The sequence below is a fragment of the Stenella coeruleoalba genome (genome assembly GCF_951394435.1).
Source record: "Stenella coeruleoalba genome assembly, chromosome: 16".
NCBI classification, from domain to species: Eukaryota; Metazoa; Chordata; class Mammalia; order Artiodactyla; family Delphinidae; genus Stenella; species Stenella coeruleoalba.
Window position 1 is genome coordinate 55,917,100 of NC_137162.1, and position 19,971 is coordinate 55,937,070.

At 40.8% G+C, this 19,971-nt stretch overlaps 1 protein-coding gene across 14 annotated transcripts in view; it reads left to right on the top strand.

Annotated features, from left to right (window-relative positions):
- KCNMA1 (potassium calcium-activated channel subfamily M alpha 1) overlaps positions 1-19,971 on the top strand; it is a gene marked incomplete at both ends in the record, with an annotated part of 740,839 nt that overhangs the window by 484,777 nt on the left and 236,091 nt on the right. For all 14 annotated transcript variants that reach the window (XR_013824326.1, XM_079900389.1, XM_079900388.1 and 11 more), the window contains one exon: positions 18,898-18,973. Coding sequence is in view for 13 of the 14 variants with exons in the window: in XM_079900389.1 (XP_079756515.1) it covers positions 18,898-18,973 (76 nt within the window). The remainder of the gene's footprint in view (positions 1-18,897; positions 18,974-19,971) is intronic.

Genomic DNA, 19,971 nt, shown 5'->3' on the forward strand with positions numbered 1-19,971 from the left:
TTTTTGCGGTACGCGGTCCTCTCACTGTTGTGGCCTCTCCCGTTGCGGAGCACAGGCTCCGGATGCGCAGGCTCAGCGGCCATGGCTCACGGGCCCAGCCGCTCTGCGGCATGTGGGATCTTCCCGGACCGGGGCACGAACCCGTGTCCCCTGCATCGGCAGGCGGACTCTCAACCACTGCGCCACCAGGGAAGCCCCTGTGACTTATCTTTGAATGATCTTTAAATGTAAAATGAAGTTTTAACATTTTAATGATATTTAATTTATCACTTTTTTTAACAGCACCTTTTGTTTCCTAAAAAAATCTTCACCTACCCCAGTGTCCTCAGGGTACTCTCCATTGTTTCTTTTTAGAAGCTTTATATTTAGCTTTTACATTAAGTATGTAACCCATCTCAAACTAATTTGGTGTATAGTATTAGGAAAGAGTTGTTTCATTTCTTTCCCTTTATAGATATCCAGATTTTCCATTACTATTTATTGACAAGATGCTCCTTTTCTAATGGAATTACATTGGTACTTTTGTTGTAAATCAATTTACTGTATATATGTGGGTCTATTTCTGGACTCTCTTCTGTTTCATTAATGAGCGTGTCTTTGTTTAGGCCATAAAACATTGTCTTAACACACTTACCACATATAGGCTTATAGTTTTTATCATAAAGCAGCGTTGTATTTTGTCAGATTTTTTTTCCTGACATCTATTAAAATGGTCCTATGAATTTTCTATTTGAATTTATTAATGTGGTAAATAACATTGCTGGTTTTCATTTGTTAAGCTAATCTTGTGTTCCTGGGATAAACTCCACTTGGTCATGATATATGATCCTTTTTATATACTTCTAGATTAATTTTACTAGTATATATTTAAGGATTGTTGTACCTATGTTGATGAGGTGTGTTAGTCTGTAATTTTTTTTTTTTGGTAATGCCCTTGTAGGGTTTTGATGTCATATTTATGCTGACATCATAAAACACTTTGGGAATTGTTTCCTCTTCCTCTGTTCTCTAAAAGAGTTTGTCTAATATCAGTATTATTTCCTACTTAAATGCTGGTAGAATTCTCCAGTGAAAACCATCTAGACCTGAAATTTTCTTTGTGGAGATTTCCTCCCCCCCACCCCCCCCTCAAAATAAAGTTCATTGGAGAGGAATTTTTTTAAAAATGTGTTCCCTTTTTTTAAATTTTATTTTATTGAAGTATAGTTGATTTACAATGTTGTATTAATTTCTACTGTACAGCAAAGTGATTCAGTTATACATATATATATTCTTTTTCATATCCTTCTCCATTATTTTTTTTTAAGTTTTTATTGAATTTGTTACAATATTGCTTCTGTTTTATGTTTGGTTTTTTGGCCACGAGGCATGTGGAATCTTAGCTCCCCAACCAGGGCTCAAACCCGCACCCCCTGCATTGGAAGGCTAAGTCTTAACCACTGGACCACCAGGAAAGTCCCTGCATTATGGTTTATCACAGGATACTGAGTACAGTTCCCTGTGCTATAGAGTAGGTCCTTACTAGTTATCTATTTTATATATAGTAGTGTGTATATGTTAATCCCAAACTCCCAGTTTATCCCTCCCCACCCTTTCCCCTTTGGTAACCGTAAGTTTGTTTTCTATGTCTGTGAGTCTTTCTGTTTTGTAAATGAGTTCATTTGTATCCTTTTTTTAGGTTCCACATATAAGTGATATCATATATTTGTGTTTCTCTGTCTGACTTACTTCACTTAGTATGATAATCTCTAGGTCCATCCAGGTTGCTGCAAATGGCATTATTTCATTCCTTTTTATGTCTCAGTAGTATTCCATTGTATATATATGCCACATCTTTATCTATTCCTTTGTCGATGGACATTTAGGTTGTTTCCATGTCTTGGCTATTGTGAATAGTGCTGCTATGGACATAGGGGCGCATGTATCTTACTGAATTGTACTTTTGTCTGGATATGTGCCCAGGAGTGGGATCGCTGGATCATGTGGCAGCTCTGTTTTTGGTTTTTTGAAGAAACTCCATTCTGTTTTCCATAGTGGCTGCACCAATTTACATTCCCACCAACAGTGTAGGAGGGTCCCCTTTCCTCTTTGTAGAGGTGTTTTTAACTGAAGTTTTGATTTCTTTAACAGATATATGGTTGTCTAGATTTTCTGTCTCTTCTTGTCATTTTGGAAAGTTGTATTTTTTAAAAAATTGTCTATTTCATTTAATTTTTAAAATTATAGACATAATATTGTTCATAATAGCCCTTCATTATCTTCTTAATGTCTGTAGGATCTGTAGTTATGTCTATCATTTTCAGAAGACTCTGGGTGTTAAAAAGTTAATGTCCCATCAGTTGTTTCATTTTCCTCACATTGGATTCCTTTCAAATCAGGAACAGATCATTTTCTTCACTCTTTATGATATTTGTTTTGCTGTTGCCACAGACTAAAAAAGTTCCCCTCACCACAACCTTTATCTCTTCTCACCTGTCCATCTGCTGCTCAACCCTTAGGATTCAGAATTAATGTGAACCCCCTTCTGATATACATGTCACAACATATTCCATGAACATTCACATCCAGATACACGTGTATGTACCTCACGCATACATACTCACATAGCTATTTAATGACTTTCCTTTGCAGCACTTTACCCAGATTACTAATTTGTTAAAATTATGATAAAGTCTTTATATTGCTTCTTTCTCCTACTAGACTGTAACGTCCACCAAGGCTGGACTTGTATTATTCCTGTTGGAAGCTGAATACTCAGTACCCATCACAATACTTGGCACATAATAGATGTTTGAAACATCATGGTTGTGTGAATGAACTAATCTATACTGAGGAGAAATAAGTTGTTCCCTTTGAAAATTCCATCTAATAATTTTAGTTTCGCTAGAGGGCAGTGTGAAGGCTGGAAAAGTAGGTAGAGGCCAGATTATGGGGAGCCTTGACTAACAACCTACAGAATCTAGATATTTCTCTGTTTATATTTTTCATGTTTTCCCTCTGTCTGACCCTGCTATATTTTTGTTTACACTCAATGCCCTGGGGGATAGAGGGGCCTGGCCTTGGTAACGAGGGGAGATGCTGAGAACTACAAGATGGGAGTGTGGGGGGCGAGGGTCTGCTCCTCAGAGCAGAGTTCCTCCCCTGCCTCAGTCCTGCACGTAGGATTAGCAGAGGATTTGCATATTTGGGTTATGCTGGTGGTGTTTCTCTCTAGTTGGGCATCACATCCTATAAAGGAGCCCTCCCTTTGAACCATCCATCATCAGACAGGATCACTAAAATCAAAGAAATGGCCCAGCGGGCTCCAAACTGCAGCCTCTCCCACACTGTATTCTGTATCCCCTGATTTAAGGAATTACGGCCTTTTCTCCTGCCATTCCCCTAAACCATGTCCAGAGGAGCTTATGTGGTAATTTACAGAGCGAAGCTGATGGATCAGCTCCTTAGGACATCGTGGATCAGAGCGCTCCCCTCCCCCCTCCCGACTGCCCTTCTGACGCACTTCATGCCGCTGATGCCCAGAGCCTGCTGGGGTTCTTGGAAGTTGGCGGGTGGGTGAGGGAGGAGAGAGTGTCGATTTGCTCCACCAGGACGTAGATGCCGGTGAGCCACGCTGTGCTGGACAGGAGGACCTGTCTGTAGCACAGGGCAGAGAAACACAGGTCCTTCCAGAGCATCAGCTCGTGCAAGTGAATTCAAGGGAACCTGGATCCCAGCCCAGCTCTCTGCCTCCACCATGATCTCCAGTAAGATTCTGGTCTGCCATCACCCACCCAGCAGCTCCAGCACAGAGGTCTGTGGACCCACCAGGCGCCGCAAAAAGTCCCTGGGAGATTTGTTCCATAATGGCTTCCGGGTGAGGTCTGGGCCCAGCGCTGCTGAGGAGGAACCACAGAGCTTCTGGAAGTCGGTGGTGTCTTGTTGCAGGGTTTGCGCCTCTTGGGGTAAGGATCCCCCCAAAAGCATCCCGTATTTTGAGAGGCTGCCCAGGAAAGAAGTACCCTCTCTGCGGGCTAGCCGACAAGTGATGGGCTTCTCCATTCCTCTGTGCTTGGCACACCCCTGAGCACAGATGAGCTGGGCCAGGCAGAAATCCTGTCCTTCCTTTTTAGATGAATAGAACTGGTCTCTAGTGCTCCTGAATGTGTTTGAGCTGTTAAAGAATATATTTCAGAAATGTTGGGGAAAGCTTGGTAAATGACAGGAACGGCTTCCTTTTCATTTATTAAGTGGTAATAATTTCCAGTGAGTCGGCATTTTTCAGGAGCGGTGTTGGAAGCTATTGACTATTTTTTTTCAGGGACAACAGTGCCGTTTTGGTTTGCTTTCTTCTGTCCTCGTACTGGGCCGTGGCAATGTTTTCTTGCCTGTCTTGGATGGTCCTTCATTATTCTCCCCCAGCAGAGATCATGAGAGATATCCTCTGGACAGATTTTCTTGTCTCAACTGCTTTCTAATAGGGATTTGGTTTTATTCGGGCATCCGTAATATATGGGAATTTGAAATAAATGACTTAACTTTGCATTTCTGGATCTAACAATCCCAGTCATAGGAAGAGATATCTTTTATTTCCAGAAAGGTTAGCGTTACAAGTAGCTTCTTTAAAATGAAGTATAGTCCCTTTGACACCCAGCTTATGATTCAGATATGGAAAGGCCCAGCTTGAACTATCTCTGGATTATACAACTGTGTAGCGCAAAATTCCAATCAGCAAGCAAGCGATAGGTGAGTGCTAGTGAATCCTTTTCATTAGAACTGGCGTGAAAGGCCTCCTTGGGCTGAAACATCTGCATGGACTTCGTTCGGAATCTAAATATTCATGCCCCCATGTCTGTGACCCTAGATCTGCTGACCAGATTGTTCTGTTGCCTCTCCCTTCCCTTCAAGAAAGAACTGCTTTGTGCTTTATAACATCCAGCATTGCCAAGGGCCGATATTAAGGCAGCTAGAGAGGTGAGTGAAAATGATGAGATGATTAAGCTAAGAGAAAATGGACCATTTCCCGAGAAAGAGTTACGTGAGTGAAACCACAGCTTTCGCTTAGTATTCACTCTCCTTACTTTACCCTTGAAAGGGGTTCATTCATTCACTTTCAGTAGTGAGAGCTGACTATGTGCCCATCAGCACTGTTTGGGAGGATGACGGACACAGTGGTGAACAGGTGTTTGAGGTGCCGCTGCAGTGGAGCTGACATCCTACAGAGGAAGACAGGCAAATAAACAAGCAAATAAGAACATTGTAGATTGTGGTAAATACTCTAGAGAAGAACAGAGTAATGGGGGGCGGGTCCAGATTGGGTGGCTAGAAAAGACCTCTCTGAGGCAGTGTCAGTTGAGCCAGCCTTGCAATGATCTAGGGGAAGAACATTCCAGAAAGGAATGGAAGGGAAAGCCCTGAGCTGAGAATGAACTGGGAGATACTCAAGGAGCAGAGATGCAGTGTGGCAGGTGTGAGGATGGGGAGAGTAGAAATGAAATGAATACGGACTAGATCATGGAAAGCCTTCAGAGCAAGGTAAGGGGTCTGAACTTAAGCCACCTGAGGGCTTTTAGCTGGAAGCGATGTGATCTGATGGATGTCTGCAAAAATCACGGTGGCTGCTTCTAGGAAATGGATGGTGGGGCACGGTGGGCTGAGGGAATAAAAGTGCAGATGAGCTTGGGGGCTGCTGGCCAAATTAGAGGTAACAGTGGCTTGGACCATGGTTCTGGCATTGGAAAGGGAAAAGATGAGTTATTTTTTATATGTATTTAAGAGGTGAAATCAACAAGATTTATTTGTTTACTTTAAAAAAAATTGTTTCCTTTCTGGCTCCCTTATTCAAATAGTTGACTGTCAAGCAGGAGCTTCACCCCTTTGCTTTCAGGATCTAGGACAGTGAATGACTGGTACAGAGAGACACTCACTGCACATGTATGGCATGAATTCATGAATGAAAGCATGAATGAATGTGTGAGAATCCCAGTTGGAATATCACCCGATGTTTAGCATCTATCAGATAGGAAGCAGGGCCGGGATAAGGTGGGGCACAGAACAACCTGAGCAATTATCGAGGGAAAAGATTTGAAAAGGTCAGGCAAGCAAGCACCACTTATAAAACGCAAGTTCTAACTGGAGGAGCAAAAGCCCAGGGGCATTTGAGAGCAAGAAAGACAGTCCTCTCCCTCCAGCTGGGAAGAAAAGGCTCTGATTCTCTCTGTGTGGAGGGTGAGAGCATGTGGTCCGGGCAGTGATGTATCTGCGGGATGGGAGGTGGGACCTGGGGATGGCAGCAGGGTGCAGGGACCACCCTGTAGAAGCCTCCCTGGGATTGTTTCTGTCCCTCTTTACCCTGATGACTCCTGTCATCGATTTGAGCTCTCAAGCTGCAAGGCCAGATGACTATGACCTTGTCAGACACTACAGAATAATTGCTCTTCAGGATTTACGTGGGGGTGGAGGGATTGGAAATGACAGAGGTTTATTTGAACCTTTGGGCTTTTTGGATTTAAAGATTAAGGAGTTAAAGGGAATGGAAAACAGCAAATTGGAAAACCCTGGCCGGCTTTCCACCCTGGGCTGGGATGCGTTTGCTTTTGTGTTTTCTTAGTCTTGTGCTCCAGTGGGACCTTGCTTGCAGGAATCTCCTGAGTTCTTTCTGTCTTGGGATAATGGGGACCCTGAATGGTGAATGATTCATCATTTACCTGCATGTCCCTCAGTCTCTTGTCAGTGTAGCTCTTCTGCTTCCATCTGAGAAAGAGGTCCTAAATCCCTTAACCTTTATGGTTGCCCAGCACTAAAATTACATGGCAGTAGTTCTCAGGATGGCCTAACCTGGTTGTTCAGGTCCCAGGTGCCAAGCGTGACCCTCTGAAGGGACAGCAATGGCCAGGGGTCCTCCCTGCCTAGAGCGCTGGCCTCGGGTTCCTGAATCTTTGACAAGGACGCGGGGCTCAGAGTCAGAACACCTGTCCTCAGTCCTGACTTGCCATTAACTTGATAACAACAGCAACAAAACGTTATGAATAAAAATAAGAATTTGTAATAAGTATTACAGAAAAATTTAAAAACTCAAGAAAATTAATGAAATCCAGAAATCCTACCTCCATATCTCAACCACTGTCATCATTTTATGTGTTTCCTGGTTTTTATTTTTCATATACCTATAGTTTTCATAGTTTTATCAGAGAGAACATGCACTTTATATTCCAGTTTTTAAAAACGTTTCCAGTTTGCTATATTTTTATTATGGTAAAAAATGTATAACATAAACTTTTCCATCTTAACCATGTTTTAGTGCACAGTTCAATAGTGTTAAGTACAATATATTGGCATTGTTGTGAAACAGAACATTTTCATCTTGCAGATTTGAAACTTCATACATATTAAACAACTACTCTTTCCCCCCCACTCCTCAGCCCTTGGTAACCACCATTCTAATATGTCTTACTTCTTTAACTTAACATTATATCATAAGCATTTTCTTTGTTGTTACATTATTTTTTGACTATAATATCCCATAGATGGACTATATTTAAGAAGACCTATTTTTAGATAGCAAGCTGCTTTCTGTTTTTCTTGTTTAATGAATACTTTTGCAAGGAACTTCTTTGTTTCTGTAGCATCTTTCCATGTTTTGTTATATTATCTTAGGTTTCCTTCCCAGAAATGTAGTTTGATTTATAATGTGGAATTATTTTCTGCAAATGCTGTATCAGTTTACAATTCCACCGTAAATTACAAGACTGTCTCATTGTAGGGGCATCTCTAGTAGGTGAACTTCAAATACATTGCTAGTTAAGCAGAATAAACCAAAGTTACTATATTTTTAATTGACATATCTTTTATTTCAACCAAGTGTAATAATTTCTATATTTCCTATTTCATGGCAAGCCTCCTTGTGACGTTTTGCCTATTTATGGACTGGTGATGTAGTACATGTTCTTGATATCATGGAGACTTTATCCTTATTATATCATATTTGATTTAATTATTTTTTAATAGATTATGATCTTCATTACTTTTTTTTTGACATGTAGAATTTTGATATTTTTATGGTGCTGATTTAAAAATTTTCATGATTCCTTTCACATCTGAGTCTAGAAATTCTTCCTTTCTTCAGAGGGCTAATAAGTATGTAATTATATTTTCTTTGGTTTTTTTATGGCTTATTATTTATATTTAATTTTAATCTCAATTTAATTTCAATTATGGTAGGAGGTGACAGTTTAAATTGATCTCATTGTGAACCAATTGTTCCATCATTATTACATAATGCTTGTCTCGCCTTGAGTTGTGATGACTTCTTTATCATGTATTAAGTTCTTCTCTATATAATACAATCTATTCTGCTTATCTTTTAAAAAAATATTTATTTAAATTTTTTTTTGCTGCATTGGGTTTTTGTTGCTGCGCGCGGGCCTTCTCTAGTTGCAGCGAGCGGGGGCTACTCTTCGTTGCGGTGCGTGGGCTTCTCATTGCAGTGGCTTCTCTGGTTGCAGAGCATGGGCTCTAGGTGCATGGGCTTCAGTAGTTGTGGCACGAGGGCTCAGTAGTTGTGGCTTGTGGGCTCTAGAGCACAGGCTCAGTAGTTGTGGTGCACGGGCTTAGTTGCTCCATGGCATGTGGGATCTTCCCGGACCAGGGATCTAACCCGTGTCCCGTGCATTGGCAGGCAGATTCTTAACCACTGCACCACCAGTCAAGGCCCTACTCTGCTTATCTTTTTGTGGTTTTTCTTATTTTGTTGCTTTGTGGTAAATGTGGCCTATATGATTTCTGTACTTTGGAATTTGGTAAAATTTCTTTGTCGCCTAGTACATGGTCAGTTTCATGACTGTTCAAAGGTTGCTACTGAAGAGTGTGTTCTTTATTTACTGGGTATAATATATGTATGTATCTGTCTGTCCATCCATTCAGATAGATATATACAAATATATCCCAAGGAACTGAGTGTTATATGAACATTTCTTATTTGTGCTTATGTTTTGGCTAGTGTCTGAAAAGTGAATATTAGAGTCTCCCACTGTGATGTGGCTTTGTCAGTTTTTGTTGTTTGATGCATTCTTTCCAGATTTTGTTGTATATGTACTTCAAAGATATAGTCTTAGGTGTGTAAACTTTTTTCACTGTTACGTATTCTTGGTGGATTTCTCCTTTTATGAATATGAAGTATTACTCTTTCTTTTGTACATCTTCACAGTAGCTGCCACTTTATATGGTATCATTATTGTTCTGTTTGCCTGTTTTTCTTTGGTCAGCATTTGTCTGGTACATATTTCTAACTTTCCTTCTTTTCAGTGAACCTCTTACATGCATCTGGAATGGATTATTGCTGTTTTTATATTATCTGAGTGTCTTTGTCAATTAATAGATAAATTTAACTCACTCAATTTCGTTGTGATTACTAAAAAATAATTCTTTTTGCTGTTGCAGTAGTATTTTATTAATACTAATTAATATGCTTTTTTCATTTCTTTTTTCACAATTCTTTTCCTTCAGTTGGATTGATCAAATTCTTTTGTTCTTTTTTCCTTCTGAGATTTGGAATTTATAATTCCAAATGTATTCTTAAGTTCTTGATACACATGCTTAAACTTAAGATTTTCTATTAATATGTATAATTAATTAGTACTTTCTCCTGAAGCAATACAAGAACTTAGCACAACTTTCTGACCTTCACTGCCCTCTCTCCTTCATCTTCCATGTAGTATCATCTAGAGGTTTTACTTTTAAATCATTATTATTATTATTATTTATTAGTTTTTGTAATATTCAGTCAACACATAAACTAATCAGTTACTTTTACTCTTTTCTTGCATTGCTTCTTGTATCTCACTTGCTTTTGGATTTATTTTTCTTTCAGCTGGTTAAGTATATCTTTTTTAGCTCAAAATAATTTCTCCTGAAAATTGTGGTGATATCTTTCCTTTGTTTTCTTGAATCCAGTGCAGCCAGGAGAATTCTGGCAATAATTTGATTCTCATTGCTTTGGGGAGTTTATATCTTTGCATTGGTATTCTGAAATGTCACTGTAATATGCCTCAATTTGGGTCCTTTAAAATTATCCTGCTGGACACTTAACAGACCTTTCCGATCTGAGGATGCAGGTCATGCCTTTGATCTGGGAAACTTTATTCTAATGTTTGAGAGTTTTCCTGTTTTCTTTTTTTTTTTTTTTTTTTGCTGCGCCAGGAGGCTTGTGGGATCTTAGTTCCTCGACCCGTGGTTGAACCCAGGCTCCAACAGTGAGAGCTTGGAGTCCTAACCACTGGATCGCCAGGGAATTTCCAGTTTTCCTGCTTTGTATTGCCTGTATTTTTTCCTTCTGGAAACTCAGTTACGTAAATGTTAAAAATTCTACACTTGTCTTCCATGTCTCTCAACTTCCCTTTTGTTCTTTTCACCCCTTTTCTGCTTTGTATGAAGAGACCTCTGTTTGATAGTCTAGCCCTGTAGTTTGTATGTAGCCGTATCCATTCTTCTAAGAGTTGGCTTTTTAAAGTTTTGATGTTTAAACTTTTAATTTCTAAAATATCTAGTTTATCTTTGCTGAGTTGACATATTTTCTTACAATTCTTTGTTTTTCATTCAAACTTTTTCTAAAGTTGTTGCTTTGTTAACGTTGTATCATTAAGTGTAAATTGTGCTGGACTCCGTGCCTTTCTTCAAAGAAAGCTTGACTTTCCTCAGATATTTGGTGATTCTTGATTTCGTGCTCTTTGGATTTGAGATTTTCTGTTAGCCTGTATTAGAACGCTGTCTTTGCTAATGCACCTTGTCTGAGGAGTGATGGGGTGGGTATGTGGCAGTGTATTTTGGTCCAATAACTGGTCTTACAGCTTTCTCTACACCAGTTCACGTGGGATATTGCTTTAACAACTACAATGCCCACACTTGCTGCTTTATCCTGGCTGCTCCTGTTTCGTACCCCAATCCATTAGTGAGTTGTCCCAGCCTCCCACTTCCCAGTGTTGGTCACCTCATTTCATCTTTTGAACAGTTGCTTTCTCCTTATCTATGATTTGCCCACCCCACCAGGCCCCACCAACCTGTCTTTGTGAAATTCCTTATCAAATTTATTGACCAAGAACATTTCTGATATGTTGTTTTTATTATGTTATATATATGTTTCTTACTATATATGTTATCAGGTTTCTCCGCCTTGCCAAGTTGATTTCCAACAGAATATCCACTTTTCGTCTACCATCGTTTTGTGGTTTTCTGTTAACGTGCTGTAGTTTCTCTTCCCTTCTTCCTGCCCTTGTGGGATTTTGCTGTTTTTTCCCCCCTTCAATATTATTTTAGTGAAGTTTTGAGAGGAGGCAGAGATAAATCATTCTGTCCAGTCTGTTAGGGTTAACCAGAATGCTCTGGCTTCTTAATTGAATTCACGGATGAATTATCTGTGTTGGTATTTTGTGTAGAACTTTAGCATCACTGATCTTAGTGAGCTTATTTTACTTTTGTGTTTTGAGAGGCAGTTTTTGGTACCAGGTTATGATTATTTTGTAACAAGTTTAATAGCTTTGCCTCTTTTTGTGTATCATGGAATAGTTTAGAGTTTCATTAAAATGTAAATGTTTTTAAAAATTTAATAAATCACATGGGTGCAAACTCTCTGAGGGGAAGATATTAATAAAAATTTCAATTTATATCTCAATTATCATCCTGTCATGGTTTTCTTTTTTGTGTGTATGAACTTACAAAGTTTACATTTTTTGGAAAGTCATCCCTCTCAGTGTGGATTTCAAATTTTATTAGCCTGAAATTGTGCATGACTTTATTTTCTATTTGTGTGTGTTTTTTTTTTTTTTTTTTTTTTTTTTTTTTTTTTTTTTTGCGGTACACGGGCCTCTCACTGCTGTGGCCTCTCCCGCTGCGGAGCACAGGCTCCAGACGCGCAGGCTCAGCGGCCACGGCTCACGGGCCCAGCCGCTCCGCGGCATGTGGGATCTTCCTGGACCGGGGCACGAACCCACATCCCCTCCATCAGCAGGCGGACTCTCAACCACTGCGCCACCAGGGAAGCCCAGTCTATTTGTTTCTTTATTGGATAAGCATGTGTTTTGTTTGTTTTATTGTTGTTATTGTTTGCCCCCATAAAATGATTTGAAAATTTTTATCACTTTTAATCTTTATTAGTTCTCTGATTATTCAAGTATAAACACTAAAGTAGAAATCATCTTTTCTTCTATGGTTGTTAAGACTACTTTTTTCCTAAGATCTTGAGCTGAATGCATTATTTTATAAGTAATCTATTATTCTACTATGGATTTTTTCTAATTTATAGTTAGCCAGTATGTTCTCTACAAGTAAAGAGACAGGGCTTCCCTGGTTGCGCAGTGGTTGAGAGTCCGCCTGCCGATGCAGGGGACATGGGTTCGTGCCCCGGTCCTGGAAGATCCCACATGCCGCGGAGCGGCTAGGCCCGTGAGCCGTGGCCGCTGGGCCTGCGCGTCCGGAGCCTGTGCTCCACCATGGGAGAGGCCACAACAGTGAGAGGCCCGTGTACCACAAAAAAAAGTAAAGAGGGTGCTTAATGGATATAGTACTGGTTTTAGATTACTCAAGCGATTACTCAGGGAAAAGGCAATTTGCTAACTATTTGGGGAAAAAATAAAACTTGGTCCCTTTGGCCCACTATTAACCAACATAAATAAATATGTCAAGATGGATTTACAAATGAAAGGTTAAAAGAAGAAAAGATACCCTAAACGGGGGGTTCCCACACTTGGCTGCACGTTAGAATCATGTGGGGAGTTATAAAAAATGTCTGCACCCAGGTTGTCACCCAGACCAATTAAATCAGAATATCTGAGGGTGGGAGATAGACACCAGCGTTATTCCAGAATTTCCAGGTGATTGCAGTGGCAGCAAAGTCTGGGAACCCACGCCCTGCAGTTTTGTTTTCTCAGTTTGGTCTCTGACCAGAAGCATCGGTGACATCGTAGAGTTGGTTAGATATGCAGAGCATCAAAGCCCATCTCAGACCCATGGAACAGAGTCTGAATGTTAACAAATCCCAGGCGATTCGTGTGCGCGTGGAATTTGAATAGCTGGTCTCTAAAGCAGGCTTAGCAAACGAGGCTCCGTGGCCTATTTATTTGAATAAAATTCTACTGGAATACAGTCACGTGCATTCATTTACATGTCATTTACAGCCGAGTGGGTAGTTGTGATAGAACGTAAACTATTTACTTCCTGCTCATTTGTAGAAAAAGTTTTCAGTGCTTCTCAACCGTGATGGCTCATTAGAATCATCGAAGAGCTTTAGAATTCCCTCTGCCTGGCTGTACCTCAGACCCATTAAGTCAGAATTGGGGAGGAGGGAGTGAGACCAAGGTATCAATAATTCTTAAAGCTTCCCAGGTGATTTAAATGTGCAGCCAAGGTTCAGAACTCGCACCCTGAAGGTACAAAGAGAAAATGTCCATGCATTTTAAAAAAATCTGTTTTTTACGATGGAGGTGGCCATTTATAAATTTTAAAGCAAAGAAACAATGATGGAAGTCTGATATATTTGACCATATCACAAACTTTGGAATTCAGGGGAAAAAACAAAACAGAACACCTTAAGCAAAATCTAAGACTTAGGAAAGAAAAAAAAAAACTTTGAGCAAAATTAAAAGAAGAATGATGAACCGTGGGATAAAATATATAACATATAATATTCTCATTATGAAAGAGCTCAAATATAATAAAAGAATAAGATGAACCCACAGGTAATCTGGCAGAGACTATTATAAAGCACTTGAGAGAAGAAAATAAAATGACTAATAATTATGTGAAAACACAGTTGACTTCATTTGTTAACCTAGAAAAGCAGAATAAAACAGTGATGGGCTCTATTTGGGGTTGAGGCCTATCAAAGTGGGACTCCCACTTTCCCTCCCTCCCTCCCTCTTTACTCCCTCCCTTCCTTTCCCTTCCTTCTTCCTGTCTTTTCTTAATCAGAATACTAGGTCTGATGGGGGTGTAGGCAAAGGGCATTTCCCTACTGACGGAAATGCGAATTGGTAGGAGAGTTTGGCAAGATGATCGCAAGTGCTGGAAGTGCTTACCTGAGTGCTGATGTTTGGAATCGGAACTGACTGACCAAAGGCGGTGCCGGGGCAGTGGTTACGAGCTTGGGTTTTGTGGCGTTACATAAATTTGGGTTGAAATTTGTGCTGTGCTGCTTACAAACTGTGTGCTGGACACATTCTCTCGCCTGTGTATCCTTAGCTATTTTCTTCGGTTGTATGGATTAAATAAGATAGAGCTAAAGATTTAGGCATGTAGAAATAATTAAAAAGAGCAGGTGATCAATCATAATAGATTTACATCATTGTCAACATCATCATTTTACCAATAGTTTAAAGTAATAATAATAACCACTTTTCTAACCAATACAAAGTACAGAAGGAGAGAGAAAAGTCCATTTTTATTACTTGACTATATAATAGAGAGTATTGATATGTAGAGAAGTTTACTATTTTTTGATCGTTTAAAGGAACTTGCTCATGAAACTCTCCAGACTTCTGGAGAGCATGATTAATATGTTATTTTCTTCTTCACAACTCTGTTATAGCCATTTTCTATTTCCTAAAAAGTAATTTTATTTCAGAGATTTTAAATTATATAAAATAAATAATAAGAATATAGTGTTACAAAGCGAAGGAGATGAATAATTTGTCACTTTGGCACTGCCCATCCCACTGCTTCCTTTTCTTGGCCTCTTTATGGAGTCTGAGGTTGCTGTCTGTCCTCTTTCAGGACCTCTCTGAGTATAGCAGCGTGACCATTGGTCAAGGCTCTTTCCCGGTTAGGCTTCTTCATATTTCCTAAGAGTGTCAGCCCTGGCCTCTGTCAGGTGAACTTTCAGAGTCATGGCTTTTCCCTTTAGGAAACAATGTGTAGCCTCAGAGTTCCAAATGCAGAGCCTCTAACCTTTAGCTCTCTGCCATCTAATTCTCAGAAGTCTGATTCATTCAGTTCAATTCAAGCAAGTAGTTACTGAGTATCCACCTTATGCAAGGCACTATTTTAGGTACATGGGATACAGCCGTGAACACAATAGACATCAATCCCTCCCCTCCTAGAGCTGGTGCTGTGGATAAGGAGACAGAAAATAAACTACATAAATAAGTAAGATGCTCGTGCTTTATTCTGGGGAGAAAAATAAAGCAGTCAAGCAGAATAAAGAGTTTTTTTGGGGGGTGGGGTGGGGATGAGGGGGGAGTTGCACTTTTAGACAGAGTAGCCAGGGAAGATCTCCCTGAGAAAGTTATGTTGATTAAATACGTGAAGGAGGTGAGCGAGGGCATCATGTGGCCATTTGGGAAGGAGCATTCCAGGTAGAGAGAAGATGTGCAAAGGCCCTGAGGCAGGAGCACCCGTACACAGTCAAGGATCACTGAGGAAGACGGCCAGATCAGAGGCAAAGTAGTATGAGTGAGGGCAAGAGGCTAGCAGGTCCAGAATGAGGGCTGGCTTTGCTTTAGGTTCTTGAAGGACTTTGACTTCTACTTTGTGTGGAATGTGGGCATTGGAGGATTTTGAGCAGAGGAACGGCATGATCCATTTTACCTGGTAACAGACTCACTCTGGCTACTGTGCTGAGAATAGACCACAGGTGGTCCAGGGGAGAAAGCAGTTCGGGAGATGCTGTGAGCGGTGGCCTGAAGGATAGACACTTCAGACCAAGCATTTCTCCAAAGTGTCTGACTTGATCTGAGGAGAACACGTAGACTGAATTTTTTTAGCCCTATGTAGAACTTTTTTTCTCATTTGCATTAGTGAAACCCAGTGACAGTGACCAGCACGAGGCAGTCAAATAAACAAAGCCCACCATTGTTCGGCCCGTGAGAATGTTGCTCCTGCATCACCCCAGGCCCCTTTGGCAGGCAGACATTTCTCTTGAGTCCCCCTCCTGGGATAACCTCTTCTCCTAAGAACCAGCTTATTTTCCTCCTTTGTTCATCTTAGAGTGCCTCCCTGCTTGCTTTCCTTGGGAAAGAGCTCAGACCTAAATCTACAGTTTATCGCTAGCGAGAAGATAGGACCTTGGGACTACTGCATTCTTTTTCTTTTTCCTACCTTTATTTTCATACACCTCAATTAAAAGAAAAGTTTTTATTCTATCTTATTTTTGTGAGTCGCTTTAAAGTATGACAAACAACAAACCAATAATGCAGGATGCAAAAGGCATTTCTTCACGATAAAAAGAAAGAAATCCCATTCAAAGCGTGGGCCATTTGTATTCAATTTTTGTTTCCATAAATGAAAGCGCTCTCTCTCTCTGTCTCTCTGTCTCTCTCTCTCTCTCTCTGTCTCTCTCTCTCTCTCTCTCTCTCTCTCTCACACACACACACACACACACACACACACACTTTTTCAGGATGAAACTATTAGCAGCTAATATGTTACTAAAGCATCCTTATATCCCTGACTGGTTTCAGTACTCACTGCTAGTCTTTTTCTACCTCGAGCTTCTAAATGTGTTATTTTACCTCCCAGCAACATGTGACAGTGATGCTGCAGTCAGATCAGCCATCCAGGTGGGGCTGGATGCTTCGGACCAACAGGAGAGTTTATTAACAATTCACTTTCCAGCCTGCACCACCCCCATTCTGATTAGTAAGACTTAACGAACTTCTTTGCAAATGTTTTGTTCAAACAATATATTTTCTGAGAACCTGGATATTTGAAAGTGTTTTTTGTTGCCCTTATACTGTTGAACAACTACTTGACAGGGCATAAAAATCTTGGGTCAGACTCTCCTTGTTTTAAAATTCTGCGTGTTGCACAGTCATTGCTTAACACTTACTGTTATGTAATGAGATCTTAATTGCCTTAATGGTAACCCTCTCCTCACCCTGACACTTTTTGATTTTTATATCTTCATTTATTTTAATACTTGAAATTTGAAGGGAAAGACAATAAGATACTTCTTGGTGTCAGTCTCTCAGAGCTAATCGTTCATTCTGCCTTTTAATCTCGAGTCATTTTTTTCATATCCAGAATGTTCGATCCTGTCATGTCCTGGCTGCTACTTATGATCTATGTGTTGCTTGCACTTCCCTTTGGAACACATTTTATTCATAGGTTGGATCTCTGTGATCTCCACTCCATTTCTGTTATCCTAAGTTCCATCTTTTGTCTTCCCGTTTCTCTGCCTTGTGAGATGACCTCTCCATTCTGTCCTCTGCCCCCCGTTGTTAGCAGTGTGAAGTCAACCTTTCATCAGCTCAGTTAGGACTGGGTTTTTGGCTCCTGAGACTTTTATTTCATCCACATCCCTTCTCATCTCTGTACTTTCTTGTTGAATAAAAGTAGTATGAATATCATTCAGAACAGAAGGCAGATGTTTTCTGAAAAAGTCTTCTGTCCGTGAAGGTAAATCCTTTTAGATGAGAAATTTTCCTCTTGAGCCATATCCTTTTGTCCCTCTTGAGCAGTGGGGTTTTTCCGTCTGTGGGCTTTAAGTTAGTTTTTCCTTGTCACCTTATGCTTGAACAAGGAGTAATCTAACTGAGCCCAATATGGAGCTGTTTAGGGGAGAACTTCCGGTCTGTCTCCTTTCCTTGATTCACCCTGGGGTCTCGAGAGAATCACCACCGCTTCTTCCCACCACTCTGCACGCCTCCCCGCTTTACTGCCTCACATACTGGGCCGAATAAACTCTCAGCCATGGACATCGAGCTGCCCGTCCACAACTTAGCCCACTCTGTGCTCAGCTCCACACATGGCACATGCGGAAGCTTAATAAAATGCTTTGAATCCCCTTGGGAGTGGGTGTGCTATTGAAAGTGTCTCAAAGCTGTAATAAAGTATTTTGTAAACAGTTTTCTTGCACAGCTGCCAAGATTCAAAGCCCGTGAGTCATTCAGATTGTTTTTGACTCACAAATTTGATCTCAACAGAAGTACATTTTACCCAAGGCTATGAAAACACAACAATCATCTGTATTTTCTTGAATCCTCAACTGTGTCTTCCTTCCCCATTTCCTTCTCTCTCCTGCTACATAGAAACACTGGCTCTTCTTCTCCATTCAAGAGAGGTTGCTGATTTAGAATGGAGAAGCCTGTATCTTGACACTCAGTAAAAGTAGAATTATATAAGTTGTGAATCCTGAAGTATATGGGGTGTGATATCGTAATGATTTGATTTTTTTTTGATTGGAAGAAAAATATAGAACCTTGTGGGAAACAGATAACACAGTGAGCTATACTTTTCATTTTATCAGAACAGCAGATAAAGATTGAAAAAAAAAAAAAGAAAAGAAAATCCACCAAAGAGGTGAGGTTATCTGACTTGTTCCTAATCTGCTCTTAGCACAAGGGTTACCCTGAGCTATTCCCAGTATTTTTCAGAGACAATCCTGTCAGACAACCATGTAACTTAGAAATAGTGCTTTAAATCAGAGATGGGGGGCTTCCCTGGTGGCACAGTGGTTGAGAGTCCGCCTGCCGATGCAGGGGACGCGGGTTCGTGCCCAGGTCTGGGAAGATCCCACATGCCGCAGAGCGGCTGAGCCCGTGAGCCATGGCCGCTGAGCCTGCGCGTCCGGAGCCTGTGCTCCGCAACGGGAGAGGCCACAACAGTGAGAGGCCCGCGTACCGCACAAAAAAAAAAAAAAAAAAAATCAGATATGGATGCATGAGAAAGCTCAGTAAACTGGGCTCTGCCCACCAGAATATCGTCTGCAGTGGCTCCATGCAGGGCCCCTTTAATGAAACAGTCAGGTTACCAGCTGAGATTAAACCAGTCAAGGACCAGGAGGAAGAGCTACATCCACGGTACGGGATGCTTCATTCTTCTGCAGCGATTTCATAGCCCATTAACCTTGGCAGCTGTAAATCCAACGGCAGTGTGTGCACGTTAAAACCACACATCGAAAGTAATGCATCTCTATCTCATTTCTCTTTCCAGGGTTGAGATTTTTAAGAGCTCTCAGGCTGATCCAGTTTTCAGAAATTTTGCAGTTTCTGAATATCCTGAAAACAAGGTAAGATGTTCTTTCTCATATTTTTTTTGTCGTTCTGGTCCCCAGTGCCACGCTGTAAATATCAGGTGTTGTGTACTTTCATCACAATAAAGTTAGAGTTCTCTTATGCACAGAGAGAGTGATCTAACACAGAAACCCAGGGGAGGCCTAGAGGTAGGGTCTTCTGCAGGCCGAGGACTCTATGGTAGAGAGAAAGAAGCAGCTGTGTATGGGGGGAAGTAGAGACAGTTTTGGGGGACCTTGTGGGGTTGCTTGGACACCGGCCGCAGCATCATGGAGAGAGGCGCACAGTGGGTGAGGGATAGGTCTGCTCATTGATTGGGAAGTCCTTGCTCCCGGGTTTTAAATCACCCCTTTATTACATCACTAACAAAGAAATTGAACCTGGCCATAAAAGCAATGGAAGCCGTGCTCTTTGAGAGGTAATCACAAACCTCATACGGCAAACAGAAAATCATTTCATTTCAAAGTACATTCTAGATGTTCACTTTATAGCCCGTGTAGCCCCTGGGGCTTGCTCTGTGAATTGCCTTCTGGGGAATATCTAAAAACCGCCCGCCGAATGCACCATGACTACTTCTGTTAACTGTATTATGATCTGGAAAACACTGCTGGACCAGGAGAAAAAAAAACCCCAGAGACCCCTTTCCTGAGGACCTGCAGGTTCTCAGAGCTGGCCGGAAACCAGGGCTGCCTTGCTGAATAAACTAATAAAAGAGGTTGGATGTCCTTTAATGGAGAATAAGTACAGGTCATAAATTTCTCTCATAGGAAATTACACGTTGAGAAGCTCACTGCTAATGTTCCATTTCCTCTCTGGTTGGCCTTAACGTGTTTGATAAATGATGAAAAACAGGACATCTCTATGTTTGTGATTTGTAATTAATAAACCTGCATTTTGGGGGAGCTTGGATTCAGCATTGTTTTCCCAGTAACTGAGGCTGGGACTCAGCTTCCTGAGTATGTCACATCCAACAAATGTGACAGGCTTTCCTCTT